The sequence below is a fragment of the Melozone crissalis genome, unplaced genomic scaffold (assembly GCF_028551555.1).
Source record: "Melozone crissalis strain CALT ecotype California unplaced genomic scaffold, PUWL_Pcris_2 ptg000034l_1, whole genome shotgun sequence".
Classification (NCBI taxonomy): domain Eukaryota; kingdom Metazoa; phylum Chordata; class Aves; order Passeriformes; family Passerellidae; genus Melozone; species Melozone crissalis.
This window is the reverse complement of record NW_026535812.1, coordinates 14,140,706-14,161,223: the sequence shown is the minus strand read 5'-3', so window position 1 is coordinate 14,161,223 and position 20,518 is coordinate 14,140,706. Positions and strand designations below refer to the sequence as shown.

At 37.0% G+C, this 20,518-nt stretch overlaps 1 protein-coding gene across 2 annotated transcripts in view; it reads right to left on the bottom strand.

The window, feature by feature from the left end:
* Window positions 1-51: 51 nt before the first annotated feature.
* ATP13A3 (ATPase 13A3) overlaps window positions 52-20,518 on the bottom strand; it is a 54,947-nt gene continuing 34,480 nt past the window's right edge. For both annotated transcript variants that reach the window (XM_054282453.1, XM_054282454.1), the window contains 19 exons: window positions 20,022-20,172; window positions 19,818-19,934; window positions 18,821-18,838; window positions 18,576-18,729; window positions 18,371-18,491; window positions 17,078-17,202; window positions 16,033-16,211; window positions 15,460-15,582; window positions 15,297-15,376; window positions 14,577-14,619; window positions 14,370-14,479; window positions 13,452-13,548; window positions 12,494-12,566; window positions 11,519-11,696; window positions 10,642-10,829; window positions 10,106-10,194; window positions 9,831-9,911; window positions 6,057-6,146; window positions 52-4,604 (listed from right to left, as the gene is read on the bottom strand). In XM_054282453.1, coding sequence (XP_054138428.1) covers window positions 4,407-4,604; window positions 6,057-6,146; window positions 9,831-9,911; window positions 10,106-10,194; window positions 10,642-10,829; window positions 11,519-11,696; window positions 12,494-12,566; window positions 13,452-13,548; window positions 14,370-14,479; window positions 14,577-14,619; window positions 15,297-15,376; window positions 15,460-15,582; window positions 16,033-16,211; window positions 17,078-17,202; window positions 18,371-18,491; window positions 18,576-18,729; window positions 18,821-18,838; window positions 19,818-19,934; window positions 20,022-20,172 — 2,215 coding nt within the window. In that variant the 3' untranslated portion in view covers window positions 52-4,406. The remainder of the gene's footprint in view (window positions 4,605-6,056; window positions 6,147-9,830; window positions 9,912-10,105; window positions 10,195-10,641; window positions 10,830-11,518; window positions 11,697-12,493; window positions 12,567-13,451; window positions 13,549-14,369; window positions 14,480-14,576; window positions 14,620-15,296; window positions 15,377-15,459; window positions 15,583-16,032; window positions 16,212-17,077; window positions 17,203-18,370; window positions 18,492-18,575; window positions 18,730-18,820; window positions 18,839-19,817; window positions 19,935-20,021; window positions 20,173-20,518) is intronic.

Here is a 20,518-nt window from a genome sequence, read left to right as displayed (position 1 = left end):
AGAAAGAATAATTAAAACAATTTCATGAAACTAATGAGAAGAGTTAAAATATCCGTTCATTTTAATTTTATTTTCAAAGAGCTTCAGTCACAAAAATGATTTACAAGTCTATTTACAATTCTATTGTACAGTTATTTATGTATGCCTCTTGACAACAGGGTACCATTCTAGAGCAGCAATACATATTTTAAATACAAAGATGTAGTATCATTTCAGATTTAAAAATAAAAGGAAGCTGAGCTTCTAGAGAGTGCTGTAATGATGAACATTTTAATCTGTGTTAGGCTCGAGGAATTAATGACAAACTAAGTAGTTTCTGGTTCACATAATTATTAAACAAGCTGCAGTTTGTTGAAAATAGTTTTAAAAACCTGAAGCTTTACTGTATATAAAATCAACATATTCAAGACTCTAAAAATTGTCAAAAACCCACAGCTTTCCCTTAGACATACAAAACCCTAAGTTTACAATTCAGAATTTCATGGGAGAAATCCAACAGGACTTGAGCTCTCTCATTTTGTGATGACCAACATAAGCATTAAAAATTTGCAGCATAAAAAGGACTCCACATCTGCTTAGTATTATACTGCATATACACATATACAGTACAGGATTATTTACCCAATTTGGGATGACTGTTCAGCACAACCTTCATGAAGAAAGAAAAAAATAAATAGAATTAAAAATCCAACAACTTTTTAAAAAGTGCAACAGTAAGAGTTTCCAATTTAAAGTTATGATGAATATGGACAGTCAGTTCTGTGGGTTTTTTCAGCCGCTTCTATTCAAGCATTATTTGCAGCATTTTCTTTTTACAGTAGATTTATTTCTATAGTACATGAAACTAGAGTTACTGCTAATTGAATCTGAAGGGAAAAGGAAGGAAAAAAACTTTAAAAATAACCCTGAGGGATATACAATTTCATGATCTTGTAATTTATTTCTAAAAAGTAACATTTATTATTTAGCAACTGCTTTTCTGGATAGACCAGTCCTTTAAGTATGTGCATAAATAATATTTAAAAATCAGTAATATTTACAAATCCTAATACATCAAAATAAAATACGTACAGATTGAAGTCTGCATACACAAATAATTTAATAATAAATCAAACTCCTCAACATAAGGCCAAAATATACAGCAGGAAGAAAATGTCTACCCAGTATCTAGTGGAGCTCACTAACTTGGTCTGTTCACCTGAATTTAGATTTCCAAGATGAACACTGAAAAAGATTTTTTTTCTCTACAAAATGAATTTCATCTTACTTCAAAACAGAAACTGAATACACTAGTGCAGATCTAGTTTGCTGCATTTCTGAAAACCAGAAAAACTAAACTGCTCAAAATGAGAAAAATTATAGGTGGTCAAATTCAGCTCTTGGGCAGGAAGGCATAAATCCCAATAATTGCAGAAAATGCAAAAGCTTATTTTGTGGCTGAACTTGCAATAACAAGATGGATTCTCAGAAAAGCTGATTTATTATTCCTGACTAAGCGTCAGAGCTCAAGCATGCAACCTCAGGAACATTTACCAACCCTGAACGCAGACCTGGAGGAAACGAGCTCCCATTTGCAAAACATTCAAGTTTACTGGCTCATGAGCCATTAGTCACTCAGTTTAAGTGGAGACACTTGGCAATTTCTGTTTTAGTAACAGTTCCCTAAAATGTTCTCTGAAGAGCCCACCTTAAAGAGCTGTTTTCCTCCTCACTTTCTAGGTAAGTCTAATAAACTAGAATAAGACTGAAAAACTAGCTTCAGAAACCAAACAAGCCAAGAGAAATTATCAGTCTAGGAAAGTATTAAGCAAAAGCATATAAAAGGGAAAGACACCAATATTTCCTTTCAGTTCTCATGAAACAGCAAATCTAAAATGGTCTGTGAAATGGAAAGCAGAAGCTTATGCGTTTAAGGATAAGTCACAGCTCCCAGGTCCAAGATGCATAGCTTCACAATATTTTTCAACTAAAATATTATTTTTGTTTAGATTTGAGTACTACTTACGCAGCTAAGAATTATTCTTCATCAGTTTTTCCATGCTACAAAGATTTTGTAAAATCAACATCGGCAGAAATTAGCCACCTGACTCAGGTTCATGACTAATTAATGTATCCAATGTTTGCAGACCCTTTAAAAGCCACCAATGTTGTTCATGTTTATGACCTTATGAAGCCAGGATATTAAAGAACATTGCTCTGTTGAATGAATGCTAAGAAAACCACTTCCCCTTTTCCCCCTGCTCCACTTCTCAAAAACAAACAACAACAACAGAAATCAGGAAAAGAGTTGACAGCTGGACTGGAAGATAGTACACCCATATGCATACTATTTAGGAGGAGCAATAACTTCAACAACCCAGTTCTAGGAAAAGGTCTTCCAAACCATTTAGCACCACTTTTAAATTCCCTGTTGGCACAGTATATTCAACACTGCAGAAACCACAACATGATTGACATTAACATGGTTAATGGTTGATGATTTTGAAGGTCTTTTCCAACCTTAATGATTCTGTGAGCAGCAGGGCACACTGTCCATACTGTCCTACAGAACAGCACAAGGGAATTAGGCCTGATCTGAAAAATTCTGCTTATTAAAACAAGGCTGGAATGGAATTGTCTCCACAGGAATTTAAAAGAAGAAAACAAAACAAGACAACCCAGAAAAAAAAAAAAGAAAAAAAAGAGAAAAAAAAGGAAAAAAGAAAAAAATCCCTAACATCAAAACCTCAAATTCCATCATCAGAATATACACACTTCAAAACAATCCCAGCCAGCCAGTGCACCTGGGGCCCTCATTCCACAACTACTCTAAAGGACCCCACTTCTTTCTCTAAAGGATCTCTACAGAATCATGACTTCTTCAGACCCCAATCTCCTCCCAAAGCTTGGAGGTATCTGGACCAGTTAGTTGCCTCTGGTCAAAAATGGACTGATCAAGACTTATTATTTATCATCTTCCCAAAGACACTAAGGAAGACTTTTCCAAACATTTACAAAGTTGACAATGGTTTCCAGATAAGTAATTTGTAGTTTAAAAAAAACAAAAAAAAAACCCAACAAAAAAGTTTTAAGCCTTGCAAGTCAAAGTGCTGTCTGCCTCTACTTCTTTGTAGACCTATTCTTCTAGTGGTCTTGTCTTCTGATACTGCCTCATGGCAAAATGATGTATGGCTACCCCTAGTGCTTAAGCAGCATTAGTGGTGATACTAGCTTTTATTTTTTTCATCTTTTTTTTTTTTCAATAAATAAAATCTGCATAAGCCTTATAGTTCTGTAGCAAGACGGACTTTAGCTCAATTTTCTCCTAATTTTGTTTTGTACAGCTACATGTAGCGCTGAAGACAGCGCAGCCTCTGAAATGCCTGTGCTCCTCACGTGCACAAACCCCACACATGGGCACGGGACAATACCTCACTCCACTCCCATATGCCTTGCAGCAGTAACTCTGGCCTTACTACTTCAAGGTATATAGGAAAATTATCTTTAGATTTACAAATAAAACATGGTCCACAAAGGGATAATCCAACCCTTCTGCTGGAAAAAGCAAGGTTTATGGAGAAATGCATAGCTACATGTAATAAAACATGACATAGAAAAAAGTGTTTAGATTCTCCATCCTTCTTTCTCCAAAAACTTTAGAGTGTAGCCAAATGGCTCCTCCCCTGGAGGCCACCTAAGCCTTCTCTGTGGTTAGCTAGAAGAGAAGCCAAGAATCCACATGAAAGCAATGTGCTTATTTCTTAAGGACAGAGCATATTGCTTCTACAGCCTTCCCAATTCCTGCTGTGGCAGACTAAAGAATTGAACTTAGAACCCAAACATCACACCTGGAAACACTCCTTACTAATAGGGACAAATTTAAGAGGTACACACACAAACTTTAGAACCGTTCTGAGGCACAAAACTTTTCATCAGTCAAATAAAAACCAACTAAACAAACAAAATAACCCCAACCAACCAAAAAGACAGACACAAAAAAACCCCAAACCATGACAAGGTTATTATGCACCTCTAGTACAGCCATGAAACCATCACATCATAGGGTTTACATGAACACATGCCCAGATAAGCAGATCATAACAACTATTAAAGTACTCCAGGCAAATAATGTGAACCTGTTTTAACTGCCCTGCAGTTTAAACCTTCAAATGCATCTCATTTAGGAACAATGAAATCTGAAAGAAGGTGGAAGGAAACACAATCATTTTTGTTCTGCCTAAGGTAACTTACATTTTTAAAATGTATAGCCATAGGACACCTGGCTCTGAATTTTGTATTCAGAGAGACAAAACAGTTGGAAATATCTGCATTAGAATTTGACATTTAGCACACTGCAGTTTCAAATAAAGCCTTAAAATTACATTCTTCTGAATACTACTAAAGATACATGCCACCAGGATCCACTGCTACGTTACAGTGATGATTTGATATGAACCATTTTCTTGGGATGGTACTTTTGCTTCTGTTGTTGTCCTGGGTTTTGGTGGCCATTCTGGATCAACCAGCAGTTCCTGAGCTAGGTGCATATACTTGGCTTTTGGTGTCTTCTCTCTACAACCAAACAGGGAAGAAAGGAAACAGACTCCACAGCGGTCCCCAGCCTCCTGCAGAAGTGAACAAATTTGGAAATTGGATTACCATAACAAAAACAAAAGTCAGTAACAATACAGTAAATCACTAGAAGAAAAACTTATTTCAGTCTTTAATTTACTATTTAATTATCACATTGTATTGGACCTGTGGTACAGAAACTCTGCTGTTGTGTCTTCTATACTATGGTAGTAACGACATTCAAAAAACATTATTAAGACAAAACCAACTATTTCACATTATCATAACATACATTATCTAAGACCACCAACAGTTTTTATGCATATTCTATAATAATTTCAATAATTACAGATAGAACAGGGAACAATAAATTATTTTACTGTTGGAGAATAAAAGCCTGGTCCAGAAAAATTCCTAAAATCCCAAAACATTTTTTAAGTAGTGAATTGTTAAACTGAAGGCATCCAGTCAGACAAAAGTAGCAGAATTTAACTTGCTGGTGAAATCTAAATACTGCAGGTATTAATAGCTATTAAAAAGGACACAAATTATTAAACTTAAGACCTCCTTCCTATGTTTCCTCTCCCAGTCTTAAAAGCATGTAATTAAATTAGCTGGGGAGGAGAAACACCATTCCTCATTCTTGAGAATGAATCCCTCTCATGTCTCAGAGACCACCTATAGTCTACAGGGCTGACATTTCAATAGTAATATATTCTATAGTTTTCATCATGCTATAAATGTCTGTCAATTGGTGAACTGAAAGAAATGTGAACCTTGAGCACAGTTTCCATTCTTCAGCGACCACAAAACAATTTGTTCTACAACAGCCTCAAAAGGACAAATGTAAATCCGAAGTGAACATATTTAATAAAATTTAGTGCTGAGAAATAAACCACTGTAATTCTAGCAAGCACAAATGTATAATTGGCCAAAAGTAATAAGGCAACAGGCTTAAAGTAGAGCTGTTTTTTTATGGGATTCACATAGATTTCCTTCATGCAGAAGGGGCAGACCAGAGCAAAATTCATGGTCACCTGAAAAACCTTTCAGTGTCCTAAACCATCTGAAGCAGTAATAGTGTATTTTCATTTGCCATCTTGTTTTGTTTCATTTGTACATGCTGAAAATTACTGGTCTCAGACAAGGACCCAGAACTCTAAACCAAATAATTTATTTTAATTGCTTCTAAGCAAATCAAGATGTTCCCAGTCCAAGTGTACTGACTTGTGACACCAAAAAGTTTGCTAATGTGGAAACTAAAGATGAAGTGAGAAAAGTCTTAAAGCAATGCTCTAGGTTTGTTTCACCGTTCTTGCACACACACTAAACTCTTTAAGTGCCAATACAGAAAAAAATATTAACCCAGAAGCCTTTGCTTTTAATGAAATCTAATTTAGGCAGACTTAAGCTAAAGATAAGGCAACAGACACTTAAAGATAAGAGACAAAACCAAATTAATCCACATGCACTGAAATGAGGACAGCAAAATACTCGTCTCCAACCTGAGGCGGCTGGGGTATGGTGAGGCGAGATTCTCCTTGTTTGTCTCGATTGAACACAACCTTCCAAAGGATCATATCAAGGAGGACATTCTGTGAGACATTACAGTGAGTGGGAAGAGTTAAAGAAACTAATGATCAATTGTTGTTAGTGTGCACATTACAAATAAAACCTCAAACAGTGGGTTAGCCATAACTAATTCAGTGGTGAGCAAAATGGAGGGTTTATGCTACTTTTGTTGGTACTTTTGTGATAAACATTTCCATTCTTAAAGTGCTCACACAAAATTTAAGAATATGAACAGGTACTCTAAAATCAACAGCAACAATGACCAAATCTGCATCCATCTCTATGGGTAAAAACATAAATACACATGTGTTTCAATACTCTAAAAACCTGTGAAAGCACCACATGAAGACATGAGTGCTTAGAGCAGTTTCCCCATAAACCATCTTGGAGTTATCCTTTTTACATAGTCTGTTCTAAACTAGTGACATTCTCAGAAAAGTAGCAGTGGGATGGCGAAGCTGGGCCACCAGCAAGAATAAAGGAAATACACATAATGGTATGTGTAATTCCATGGTTTTAAAAGAGGGCAGAGTTTGAATAGTATGTTGAGCACATCTGGTTATCCTCATACAGCTGCATGGGCAGACTCAGGAGCTTTGAGCCAATCTGACAACACAGGTGTGAACCTGTACCTTCCATGGCCTCAAGCCTACAACTCTGATCCTTGGACAGATTCCATTTCTAACATCTGACTAACTGCTGCCATTGAAAATGGGGAGCTGATTAGTCAGACTTTTGTAACAGATTTTTATAATGCTTATGATTTTGTAATGTACCACAATTTGACAGTGCTTTTATAAAGCATCAGCCAACAAATCTTCAGCTTGTTAGATGTTCATTTTTGAAGCCAGTCTGGTTTAAGCATGTCTATACCAGGCATCAGGGGTGAGGAGGAACAGCTGCTAGGATCTGCCTTTGTTGTGCAATATTTTCTATCATATGGTAGAAAGAATCTGCATACTTTGTGATCCTAGTCTGGCACCCACATGGAAGGAGCAAAAGCTTTTCATGGCATTTCAGAAAACAAACAGAAAACAACCACAGTCAGAAATTACTCCTGTTGTAGAAGCAATGACAAAACTACATATGACCACAGCGTGACACAAAAGTGTCACACTGGCAAGTGTGACTAAGGAAGATCCCATCCTCATGTATCTCATAATTATGAGACAAAGAGGCATTACTGAGGGATAGCTCTCAGCAGAACAAACTCCAGGTGAAATACAGGGTACCTTGTTAAAAGATGGAAGGAGCTGCCACCAGTGGCCTCTCCCAGATACTCAGAATGTGACCTGGGGCACAGGTCTGCAGTGAAAAGTGGAGGGTGCAGAAAATCCAGCCAGGCACACAAGGAGAGAAAGACAATGAGCTATACTTGAAGTGAAGGAAAGAAACAGCCTGGGATTTCTACACAGCACACTGGACCCAGGGAGCTGGCACCACATGACAAAGCTTTAGAGAGTGTAGAATAACACTGCTGGAATTGGGCAAATGCAGTTCAAGAGGTAGGCACCAGTTATGGAAGGTGAAGTGTATATTGTAAAACAAGGTTTGGGATTTGAGGATTGCTACACAACAGTTCTGTTGGGACACCTGCTGAACAGTAAAACAACTCATCTGCCAAAACAAAGCATTCAACTTACACTTACAAAGTGGGAGAAACTTGGTTTAAGAGAGAGCATAACAGCCCACACAATTAGTGCAAAGAAGTAGGTACTTCTATTTTATTACCAAAGTATAGGCAACAAGGTAAATAGGGAAGGCTGTTTAGAAGAAATGTGTCAAATCACCCCTGCAGTTTTGGTAATGAAAGTTAAATGACTGAAGTGCACAAAGATGCTAACTCAAACCTCCATAGGAAAAAGAGTGGGGTGAGGTTTGAAATAGTGGGTGAAAGAACACAGTCTGCAGGTAATTATAGTGCTTAGGTGATGTTTAGTAGAAATTCACAAGTTTTCAGGCTGATGTGACAACCAACAAGGCCCAGAAGTGGAACCTGATGAACGCATATTTAAACCAGAGGAGAACCATTTGTCCTGAGAGCCACGTGCTGATACATGGACTGGCACACTGCACACACTTCCTACTGGAGCCCTTACACATCCAGAACAGAAACAGCGCCAGATTCTATAGAAGTTGCAGGATCACCTGCAGAACAAAGGAATTTTCAAGCAGGTGGTAAATGTATTTCCCTCTTAATCTTTATCACTGGACTGAAAATTGAAATTGAATTGGAAAAAATATTTCTGTCTAGGAGGTTTGTTTTAATTTTATCAGAAGACAAAAAAAGCCATGAGTCTGAAGCTTTAGAATAGTTGTTTTGTTTCAGTGGTAAAGACAGCAAAATACATAAAATTTGATTTTTCACAAATAAAAGAAAGCCAGAAAAGCCTGAGCTATTAAGCATTCACTACTACAGAAAAATGAAAGAATTCAAGACCATAAAGAAAAATCATCAGAGGAAGAGCTAGAGTACATACAGGACAATGTAAAAAAGGCACAGGAGCTTTAATAGTGCATAAACTTGTTAACAACAAGACAAGAGGCCAAGAAAATTAGTATCTACTGAAACGTTTTGGAAAAGTTGTTGCCTGCTATGTGAAAACACAAAACCATGTTCCAATAGGCAGCAACATAAGAGCATATTTTGCAAATTCTATTTGGAACATTTTAAACACAAAACACCTTGGTAGTTTTGATTCAAGTATGTAAAAAAACCCCTTTGTTTGAGTTAATTTTTACTAGGTCACTAATAAAGGGAAAAAACATGTCAATTGGACAGAATATTAATGCTGCAGTACTCTTTGAAGACCAAAATTATATGATCCAAGGAAGTATTATACTGATTACATTGGTAGCAATACCTCACATTGTAATGGAAATAATGATTAGAAGCTGTAGAAAATGTTACACAGTAAAAACAGATAATTGTAGTGTGCACTAGATAATGCTGGAAGGCCTTTTCATCTTGCAGGAAAAAGGTGACTCATGACTGCAACCAAAACCCAAACATATTCAGGTTGGAAATCACACATGGAGAAAAACTAACCACAGGAATAAATAACTGACTGAATACAGATTTCTTCTGGAAGATTTATTTGTCCAACTTTGATTCTTGGAAACAAAAACAAGGCACCTGGATGAAAGGTAGGGCATGTTTCTGCATGCATTAACTCTGGAATTATAGCAGAAGAGGTCAACATCCAGAGTGATTGACTTCAGACAAGCTCAGTGATGGCAAAAGCTGATTGGCATGAACATCTCTACTTCTGGGCTTTGATCATATCAGACAGACCTGCATTACACAGACTTGCATAATTCTGAACAATAAGCTATGTGTACAATCCAAATGAAGGAACGGGGGCTCCCCTAAGGATTTTAGATAGTTCTCTTGTATGTTGTTATTCTGAAGTAACAGAAAATAAAAATGGAGTATTTTAATACTAAATAGTTGAATTATCAAGTCTTTGACTTCCTCCCTGCCCCAATTTTTAATAAAAAATATCTTAAAGTTACACTTTAGACACAGAAAGTCTTGACACCTTAAATCTAGCTTACAAGGACATTTGCAGAAATACACACTTAACAAGAAAACAGTAGCCACTCATACTGGCATGTTGTGAAGAGGGATCTAAATAAAAGACAAACATGCACCCTGCAAAAAGAAGCACTTAAAAGAGAAGCATTTTTCCACATGAATTTCTTACCTCTGTCAGCACAGACACAAGTGCATTTAGAATAACAATGATGACAATTCTTAGGCGCCACTCCGGCGGCACACACACAAGCTGTGGAAACAAGTTACCAGAGATTAGAAACACACATGTGAAGTAAACACACATCCAAAACACTCAGCATTATAAATTCTCCCTTCCCCAGCCAGTGATGTGAAGCTAAAGGTCTGCAGGGCTCATGCTTGCCCCAAAGGCAGCCCACCAGTTCCCTGAGGAAGCTGACACACCCGAGATGCGCTGGCTCTCACCTCCAGAAATTCATCGATAGCTTCAACAGGATGCAACATGATGAAAAATATGAAGACATAAAGAACTATAACAGATAAAACAAACAGAACTGTAAAAAAAGAAAAAAGTATTTTAATTGGACCATCTCACAATCGAGAGTTTTAGACAATTTTAATATGTATCATGAGTTCATTACTGCCTGGAAACAACCTCTCTTCTCCCCCTAAACTCCTTTCAAGCAAACTGGGGCAATACTAGTTGTGCTGACAGCCATAAAGAGAGAGAAGGTCTGACTCCTTCTGACTCCTTCTCAGTGGCTCACTTGTGGAGTTGAAATAGACAGACACATGCACGTCTACAAATTAGGCAACTACTAACACAAGTTTCTCCATACAGTTTAGTATTTCCTTATTTCTAGCTGTGATTAGTAGAGGATAACTCCACTATGATCTGCTAGCAACACTATTGCTTCTGAAGTGGCACAACAGAATTGTCAACAAGTGCAGAGTCACTTGGGAATTTTATTTGGAACTGTATATACTAAGAAAGGACTTACAATTTTTGTAGCATGGTTGTCTAAAGGGCTTTCCTTTAGAAAAGACAATTGCCACTATGAGGTACTGAAAGCTGGATATAAAAAACAAAGTTGTGTTTTCATAATTTTTAATGTAATGTTCATCATGAACAGTCTCATTCCCATGGTGTGCAGAGCTGGTGTTCTGGGTGTCCAACACATTACATGCACTGCAACACAAAAATATTGAACACTGAGTTATGGAAAAGAGGCAAATAGGGCCCACTTATTTACAAAAGTAATGACAGAACAAATTGCTACAGTAGTAAAAAAGCTTAAACTTGAGAACATATTACAGGTAGTAAGAAGTAACTCAAAACTGTGGCAGGGAGGTGGTAATTTTTGTGAATCCAAAGCTTCAAGTTCTTTTATGCTGCCAGTTTGTAAATTTTCTACTGTTTTAAAAAACAGTAAACTGTTTTAAAACTATCACTGTAGACAGACTTAACAGACAGGTAAGGAAATACTGCAATCTAAAAAAATAAAATTAAAACACCTCTTTATTTTCAAAAATATGAATTTGATTTACTATAACTCTAACAGGAAAGCAAAGCTTTATAATATGAAAGAGATAGAATAGATCTGAACCATAAATTTCAAATTTCTACCTCAGCTGTCTCAAAGCTGAAGAGTCATTAGACCAAGCCATCTGACTCTGACCCAATTTTGTTTTTCAGCCACTGGGTAGCTCCCGTATATTTTTTCACAGAAAATCAGCAGAATAACAAGCTGCAATACAGAAGCTTTATTTTCAAAGTCCCCATGGTGGGGGGGGCAGTGGTCAAGAAAGAAAAGAGTATTATTGCCTATAGCTTTCCAGTCACTACTGTATCCTGCACAGAGCCACTGAAACACTTACTCAGAGTCTGGTGTCCAAGGCTCGTACCAGGACTGCTGTTTGACCCAGAAGAACCCCAAGGTTTGGAAAGCAAGGCAGATGATGATCTGAGACAACACAGAACACAGAAGTGGACCTGAGATAAGACCTGATGGAGGCCTTCGTGCAACAAGCTCTGTCCAAGCAGGGTTCAGACTCACTGCAGAGAGAACAAAAAACAAATGACACATTGCATCATTATGGTTTTCAAGAGTTATCCTGTTCACATTCTGTGGGATTAGAATGGCTTGCTCATGACATCACTTTAAAATTTAGTCCAGAACTGCAAATGTGAAACCACTTTGAAAAAACCATAGAACCCTAGAACAACACCACAGTGCCTTCTACAGGCTGGTTCCCCAGCAGCACAGCATAGCAGGGGACAGCAGCAGCCATCAGACTTAAGGAATTAGCAGTGTCTGGCCAAATTCCCTTTGCCTGCAAGGACTTACAGCTTGCCTCCTGACTTTTGGATTGCCATTGCTTCAATTAAGATGTTTTTATTAAATTTGAAAATGGAATTCTACTGTTAGCCAGTGAATTGAATGCTAGGCGTGTATGTGAAATCAAATGTTTCACCAGCAATACTTTGAGTGTAACATTTTGTGGACAGAAGTTCAAAGTAAGAATGCAAGGAATCAAAACATTTGAGCAAGATGATACTGCAATGACTCCTGTTTTGATTCCAAAACTGGCTTCCTGTACTGTGAAGACTTAGTTCCCCAAGATCATGCCCACAACCTGCTTCTTGTTTTAGGACATTTCACAAATTTCAGATTAATCTAATTCAGTACACAGTGTGGTTTGGGTTTCCTAATGCATAGATGTAACAGTAATAACATCTTCACTGTATGTCAGTGTTTTCTCAAAACCACATGTAATTAGATATTAAAGAAAATCTGACCAAGCAAAAAGTGGTTCACAGAAGCCACAATGGTAATTCAGTACAGTACTTACTAGTGAAGACAACCACCAAAATGATTGCCAAATCAATGAAGAGAAACTGGAAATCTCCCAAATTGCTCAGGATCTGGAGAAACAACAAATGAAAGATTGGTAATTTCTTCACACCACCCAAAAAGTTTATACTGACAATTTTACACATTAATTCTTTGAATTTCCCTCTATAAACAAGAGAGTGTCCTGTCAAACTGGCCTCCTTTACCTGCAGGAGTCCTGAATACTCTACAATTCACAGAATAATACCTGAAGTATCACAGTATGAAACAACCTTTTCAAGATGGACAAGCTATTTGTAATTGAAATTGGTTTGTAACCAAATGATATTATTGAATCTTACATACCAATGCAATAACAGCTTAGGCCTACAGCTCTTTAAACACCATAGCCTTAGTATGTACTCATACAGCTGTGAAAATTTCCACCTCAAAAGTCCCTTAAAACTCTGCATCTTTACCTTCTCAGAATACAAATTAAAATACAGGATTTCTACCACATGCCACTGTTGTGAAACCAATCATATTAACAGGAAACATTCCATTTTGCTTCCCCCCTACCCAGCCAAATCAGTACTGCTAGTTTCTTTAAATTCTAACATAAAATGAATGCATTGCCTGTTAAAATAAGTTAGGCTATTTCAAAATGCTGAAAGTTTTTAAATAATTGAAACCTGTATTTTTGCTCTGTATATATTCTTGCTTATTTGGTCTTCCTACTGTAGAGACTTTCTTTTCTTGGTCATTGGTTATTGCCTTTTCTAAACAGATACTATCATGTATTTTGTACAGTTAATATGAAAAAAACCCCAAAATACTAACAACACTTTCAGTCTAAATGTATTTTTGAATGCATACATTGTACTCAAAGGGACTTGCAATAATTTGTATTCAATATCTATCAACTTTCAAATCTCTGAATTATGCTGACACTGCATAGGTATGGACAGAATACTCACAGAATACAGCAGAGTAACCGTGATGTACTGGATGATGCTGTATAATGCCATGAATTTGAACACACAGAAGGAAGTTACTAAAGCAGCACGGCCTTCCCTGTCAAAACAGATGGAATCATGTAACTACAAAGCTTTCTGTGCAAGCAGTTCAGTTCTGCCTACCAAAATGTTAGCTGCAATTAGACACACCAGCAAACCCTTTGAGGGACATGAGGCTACAGACATGAGAGAAACAGGAGCCAGAATGGCACACTTCCTCCAACATCAAGTTGTGGGTATGTCTTCTGAACTCAGCCACCACCTAACCAGTCCTCTTTGGACTTCATGTGGTTTTCAACAGAGGTTTTTAAATGAATGTCTTTTTACACAAGCATCTATGAAGCATTAGTTTATTGCACGGACTGAATAAACACAGTCAGCCACAGAGCTGCTGACTTCAGAAATGTTTCTGATAATGCATTACTTCATTAGTTCCCCACAGACCCCTAGATTCTTCTTTGGCTGACCATTATCCAAAATCATTACCTAATTTTCAATTCTAGAGTCAACAAATTGGTCAAACTTTATTTAGGGAATTTGCCTTCTACTTTGTATGGTGCTGAGCAATTATCTTTGCAATTACACACAGCCTTTATGGAAACTAGCAAAGTGACTAAGACAAAATTAAAGACTAATGTGTAGAAGCTTGGTCATGCTTTGAAAAATTAAACTTTTCATGGACAAAGGATTTTACAACAAAATAGTAAATCATGCTATGGCAGGGTTTTGCACTGAGTACCTTTGGTAAAGAAAAAGAACCACTAAAATGTATGTATTCTGTAATTCACACTGGTTTCCTGCAGCATCAAATATATACTAAAATAGAACATGCAAGATGAGTTACACAGACACATTTAAGTCCACAGTCAGTGGCATTACCTGATCAGCTTTGGCACACAGGAAATACTGGGTGTCCTGGAAGTGAATGGTGATGCCACAGAAGCCTCAAGTTCAGACAGAGATATACCACCATGTGCCCTCTTCAGTGCCTGCCAGGTAACATTGAAATAGAGACCATTTTGTAACTTGCCTTCAGCTGTATCATTTAACTGAATGGTTCTGTATGGAAAATAAAAATATACTTACCCCACAGTCATTTGCTCCATCTCCACACATGCCCACATAGTAACTACAAAAGCAAACCAGATATCAGCATTCTGGATCATTCTCCAACCATGGTCCATTTAGCTTACTTCATTAATTACTTCTATACTACTTTGAGTTATTCAGGGTTTGCATAACAATGGGTGATCATTAATGCTGAAATCAATTACTGCTGCTGTTATACATATAAGGAAGTAGAAAAGTAACATGACAGTGACAGGTCAATCAAAGCAATAATGGTTAATTAACTCTCTATCATCCCAATGTGCTCTAAAGAATCTTTGCTCTAGGAAATGACACTTCTGTAGTATTTTGTAAAGCTGCAGGGCCTGACACCAACACTCACATATTGACCAGTGTAAACAGAAGTCATCCTGATAATACTTCTGTAATACACAGAAGACATCTGATGGGCTTGTTTCATAAACCAAGCAACTGCATTTATAAAATATGTTCGTCAGTTTGTGAACATATTCCTCATTTAAAACCTCATTAAAAGTCTGAAGCTTTCCCAACTAGCCAGCAGATGGTACTACTCTCATTCCATTAGATCAGCTAATAGGCTGATCTGTCAACACAAGGAGTTTTCTCAGCCCAGCATTTTTCTTTAGGCAAAACAGCTAGTAGCATGCATAATTTTTGTCTCCTATCAAACCAAACACATTGAACCCTCTTGCTTTCTATGCTTAAGCAAATACTTACTCTACATTTTGTAAAGCTTCCACCAGCTGAGTTTTCTGATCAGGTGCCATGCGAGCAAACACGGTGCCGTGTAGCACGAGCTGCAAGACAGGAGAGTTCTTAATGCTCACAGGGCAAAGGCTCCTCACCACTGAAACTGCCCATACTCAAGGGAAATGCTCACCTTGGGTACCAGGTCCTGAAAATGCTCCAAAATCACTGCAAATGACTTCCCATTCATTGCAAAATGGTATTTTGTCATCTGGAGATCCTCAAGGCTTTCATGGACCAATTTAACTGGAATATCCTATCAAAAGTAGTTTAATACTGTAATGGATTTACACAGACACCTTGCCATTTCAAGCTAATACTCAGAGGGGTATTCCTAGAGATGACTAGGTTTATAAGAAGGTAATTTGAAAAAAAAACTCATACACACTTACATATTACTAAGAAAATGTAGTTTAATGTCTCAACTACAAGCAGCTAGAGAAGTTTTGACATATTGAAATGTTGGGGGGAAAAAGCCCTGTCAAGTGAAATGTCAAATGGCATATCACAGTTGAAAAACTACCTCCCCCAGCTGCTTTACTAGTCTTTGGTATTTGAAGATCTGAAAGTTAACCAGTATATCAATGCTGAACTGACACTTAACAGCTGATTTACTATTTAATGGAATAACATAAAAAGGACTGTAAAACTAACAGCTTACATTCTAACATGTGTGATAGAATGTAATAATATAATATCATATTACCTCTGAGTTTATGGCTGGTGATGAACTAGTGCATTTTGCGAGGGTATCTGCATAATGCCAGTTGATCCTGGCAGCCTGCCCATCCTTTGGAGGTAGTGCTTCAGCAATAATGACCTTATCCTGAGGTAGAATCATTCCACAGTCTCTGGCCACAGAGATAGCAGTTAACATGTTATCCCCTGTTAAACAATAGCATTTTAAAGGGTTTCAGTCAGAAAAACATCAAGATCATGTGCTGATATACCCTGTAAGAAAAAAGCTAAGAAAACCTGCACAGAACTATGACAAGGACTGCCCCACATACCAGTGCCAACCTCAGAAAAAAACAAACCTACAGACAACACTGAAACCCCCAGGTAAACCCCCTGCTCTACAAATTTTGTTTGCTGCTTGGAGCTATAAAGATCTCTTATTGACCAAATCTTAGTGTATATGGAAAACCAGGCAGAAAACAGGCAGCCATTTAAAATACTGCTTTTTACAGTCACAGAACATACAAACACAGAGCTGTATTGTTAGCCTAGCAAAACATTCCAAAATCACAACACCTGTGATTTAAAAAGCAAACACATATCGTATAAAAAACACTGAGCACAGACATCTAGAATGCTTACTAGGACCTAAGTCATTCTCCCAGAAAAAATCCAATACAAAGTGACTTTTCATAGTATAAATGAAAATGGTAGGGAACATCAGGACAACCAGTCCAAAGCTCAAAGCAAGTTCAGTCACAAAATTAGACTAGGACTTCCACTTAGCCTGATTTGGAAGACTTTTAAGGGTTTTCATCCTCCAATTCAGTATCAAGTAGCTTATACTTGGAGCTAGGGAGAAGAAACCACAAAGTGGAATTAAAGCCTCTTCTGGTTTCTCTGACTTACCAAAGCAACTTGCACCCAAAAAGAAAAAAATTGGAGTCTGAATATTTTCACAAGTTTCTAAACTTCCCTGTTGCTATAAACACAGTGTAAACCCCCTGACACTAATACACATAATTAAAACAAGAAAGAGATGGATCTTTGAGTACCAATGTTTACATGCTAACCTGTTACCATGACAGTGCGAATGTTGGCTTTATGTAAATCTTCAAGTACAGCAGGGGTTTCTTGCTTTAACTTGTTTTGCATTATAATTAACCCCATAAAATCCATGTTGCTTTCAATAGCATCTCTGATGAAAAAGAGACAAGGAAGAGAAGATTTTAAGATTTACAATTATTAGATGCAGCTCTAAAAGCCTGATTTTCTGCTTATCAAAGTAAAGAGGAATGTGTATTTTTAACCATGAAGTAATTCGCTTTATAAAAAGTGATGTGAAAGATTTAATCACAATAACTTATACTTATTTCCCTTGTTTTATTTGAAAACCAGTATGAGAAAGTGTTGTTTCCTCTCAAGCACAATTTTCAGTTTCTTCCATGAGAATGCTTTCTAAAGGAAATTAGTCTCAAATAGGTTACAGCTAGAAAACTTGCTCTGAAACTAACTGCATTCACAAACCAAATATTAAGATATGTTTAGAGCACACATCTCTATTTTCCAATTTAGCTGAACCTTAAGAGAAAAGCTACCACATTCTTACAAAGGCATGTAAGATTAATAGGCACTAGCTAATTAGGCAGAGAAATTAACTCCCTTTGGTTTACATTAAAAAGTCAGTGTATTTACAGGTCTTGGGTATTCTACTGCTATTGCAGACTTTCACACCTGAAACTGGAAAACTCATTGCTTTGCTAAATGTTCACCTTGCACACAGGGCTGATACAAAAGAACACAGTCAAAGTTGGCATTTTCATAGCTGTACTACACATTCAAGCACTGTGGGAAAGATGACATTAACCATAAAACTAGGCCCAGCTGAAAAATATTTCACAGGAGGTTCTACTACTTGAAGGAAGAAACCTTTCTACTTTTCAAACCTCTGCAATGAGAAAATGGACATGCTGCCTTTAGGAGACAAAGAAACTACATCAAACATGCATAGGAGGATTTCCACTACTTGCCATTATCCTTAATAAACATAGATGATATAAGTATGTGCAAGTAAAGAAATCAGACGAGGTTTTCTGTCACAATAATGTAAATTAGACACCATGAAAATGATATTCCAGTTCATTTCCAGCTTAAAGCTCATCCTCTGAATTCACTTCATTGCAGAAAAAAAATTCCTCATCTTGTGTGTCCAGGGCACAACTAAAGGATGTACAGAACTATGTATGCCAAGACAAAAAAAGCTAAAGAGTAGTAATTGATGTAAGCAAAAATACACATTACATATTAATTCAAAGCATGCAGCTTTTAAAATCTGTTACTTATTTAAAAAGTGAAGCCAGTCTTACCTGCTAATAGTCTGGACTTTGTGCCACGTAAGCTTAGACTCCAGTTTTCTGTGAGCAAGAGCAATAACTCGGAAGCCCTGCTTAGTGTAGTCTTCCAGGACACGCTCAAAGTCAACAGGAACTTTAGAAAAATCAAGTTTTGGGTTATTAAAACATTCATATTTCAGCTGAGCTATAGAAGAAATAAAAAAATTTGCTCCTTTACCTGTTTCCTGCTTACACAAGCTGGCAATCACCTCTGGGGCACCTTTCATGTAAGCATCCATTCTCTTTTCCCCCAGAACCCTGGCTATGACACACATGCGCTGCAACACTGAGGAAAATGGAAACTGGCGCACGATCCCAATTTCATACCCAGTCTGTGCCAGACAGGAAGGAAGGAACAAAAGGGTTACATCCACATGCATCTTCAGAAAAATAGGTATGTGCCAAACAAAGAAGTATACTTACCGACAGCTCAAACAACTCCTGAAAAACAAAAAAAGATACATTCACTATAAATATCAACTTTACGTACTTCTTCAGCTACAAATTATTTCAACACGAATCAGTATCAAGTCATATTGTATTTTCAATGGATTTCATAAAAGCTGAATATAAATATACTGCATCTGTTTAGTATCCTTTACTTTAAGTGAGACACAGTAGAACTGTAGAGCTTGATTTCTTGATTAGAATTACCAAGACCTTTCAAATCCAAACTGTTTAGCCTTTGTAAATTACTAAAGTACTTTAGTGTTTCAGAATGAGGCCACATTATTATTAAGTATATCCCTCCAAAAAATAATGTACTAAGTTGCAAGAATGTTCAGATATCAACTACTGCACAGAAATTACTGCTGTGCACATACACTGAGCCCTGAACAAAAGGCAGTTCTATCTACTACAAAATACAACTCATACAAATGTACTGACATGTTATACCCTCCCACTACCCTACTCTGTGATAATCTGGATACACACTCACATACTTAAAATTTCCCTTTGTGAAATATTTAAAAATACTTCAAAATACAGCTAGAAGAAACATTTGCTAAGTACATTTTGTTTTTTTACTCAGCACTTAATATTATCTCCAAGGTACCAGAGTGGCATGAATTCCATGCCACACTGACATTAACAAATTATTGTCTTCACTGAAACTGCAAGGTGAGCACACCTAAGCATTTCATTAAAATGTAAGAATTTGGTAACATACAAATATTAAAAGGCATAAGCTCAAAAAGGATTACTGTACTTTTTAACCAATCAGTAAAGGCAATAATGCTGACACTCACTTTGCTCACCTTGGAAGGGGCATATACTGAATCACTACCTTCAACAATGGTTTAAACATGTTTGTTGTATCCTTGCCATCAAAACCCTCACAGTTCTGATCCAATTTCAATTTTATCATACAGTAAAATGTGTTTCTTTAACTCATATCAATTGTTTTGAGTTTTTATACCATTTCTTGATCTGTTGCTTGCTTGGATTCTGGGGAAAGTTGTTTTGAAGGTCGAACCACTGTTGGCATGATTCTATTATGAAGGGCTGTTTCCTCTTCAGTTGCTTCTTCTAAAATCTGCATTAAAAAAAAATCAACTAATTTATACATTCATTAACTTGGACTTGCTCATAATCCAATATTCAGGAGAAAAAAGGCACTTACCCATCCTATTGCTTCAAACATCTTCAAATCAAGTGGATCCCCAGAAAGCACCCCTTCAATTTTTGTAAGGGAATGACAAGTTGCCATGCAAGCAACAAACTCTGACTTCAGCAAGCTCTCACTGCAAGCCCTCTCTTCCGGCAAAAGGAAACTGAAACAATGAAGTAATAATATACTTAGCACTATAATTATTTATTATGAGCCACTTCAAAAGGTTTGTTTAGATTAACAGAAGAAAATTGACTGCACAAGTCCCTTCACTTGTGTTTTCACACATCACGGAAAACAAATTAAGACTCTGGGCTGGAATCTTCAGAAACTATCACAACCTCTTCCTCCTTCAAACACTCAGTGTTCATTCCTTCCCTCTCTAGTTTGATCTCTCATACAAAGCCCTCTTATCACTTAGTACTTAACTTAATTAGCTAAGGTAATTCATTCTAGCAGCCCAAAAAGTCATTGCTTAGGAGGAGAGGATTAAAGAAATGTGCAACTGT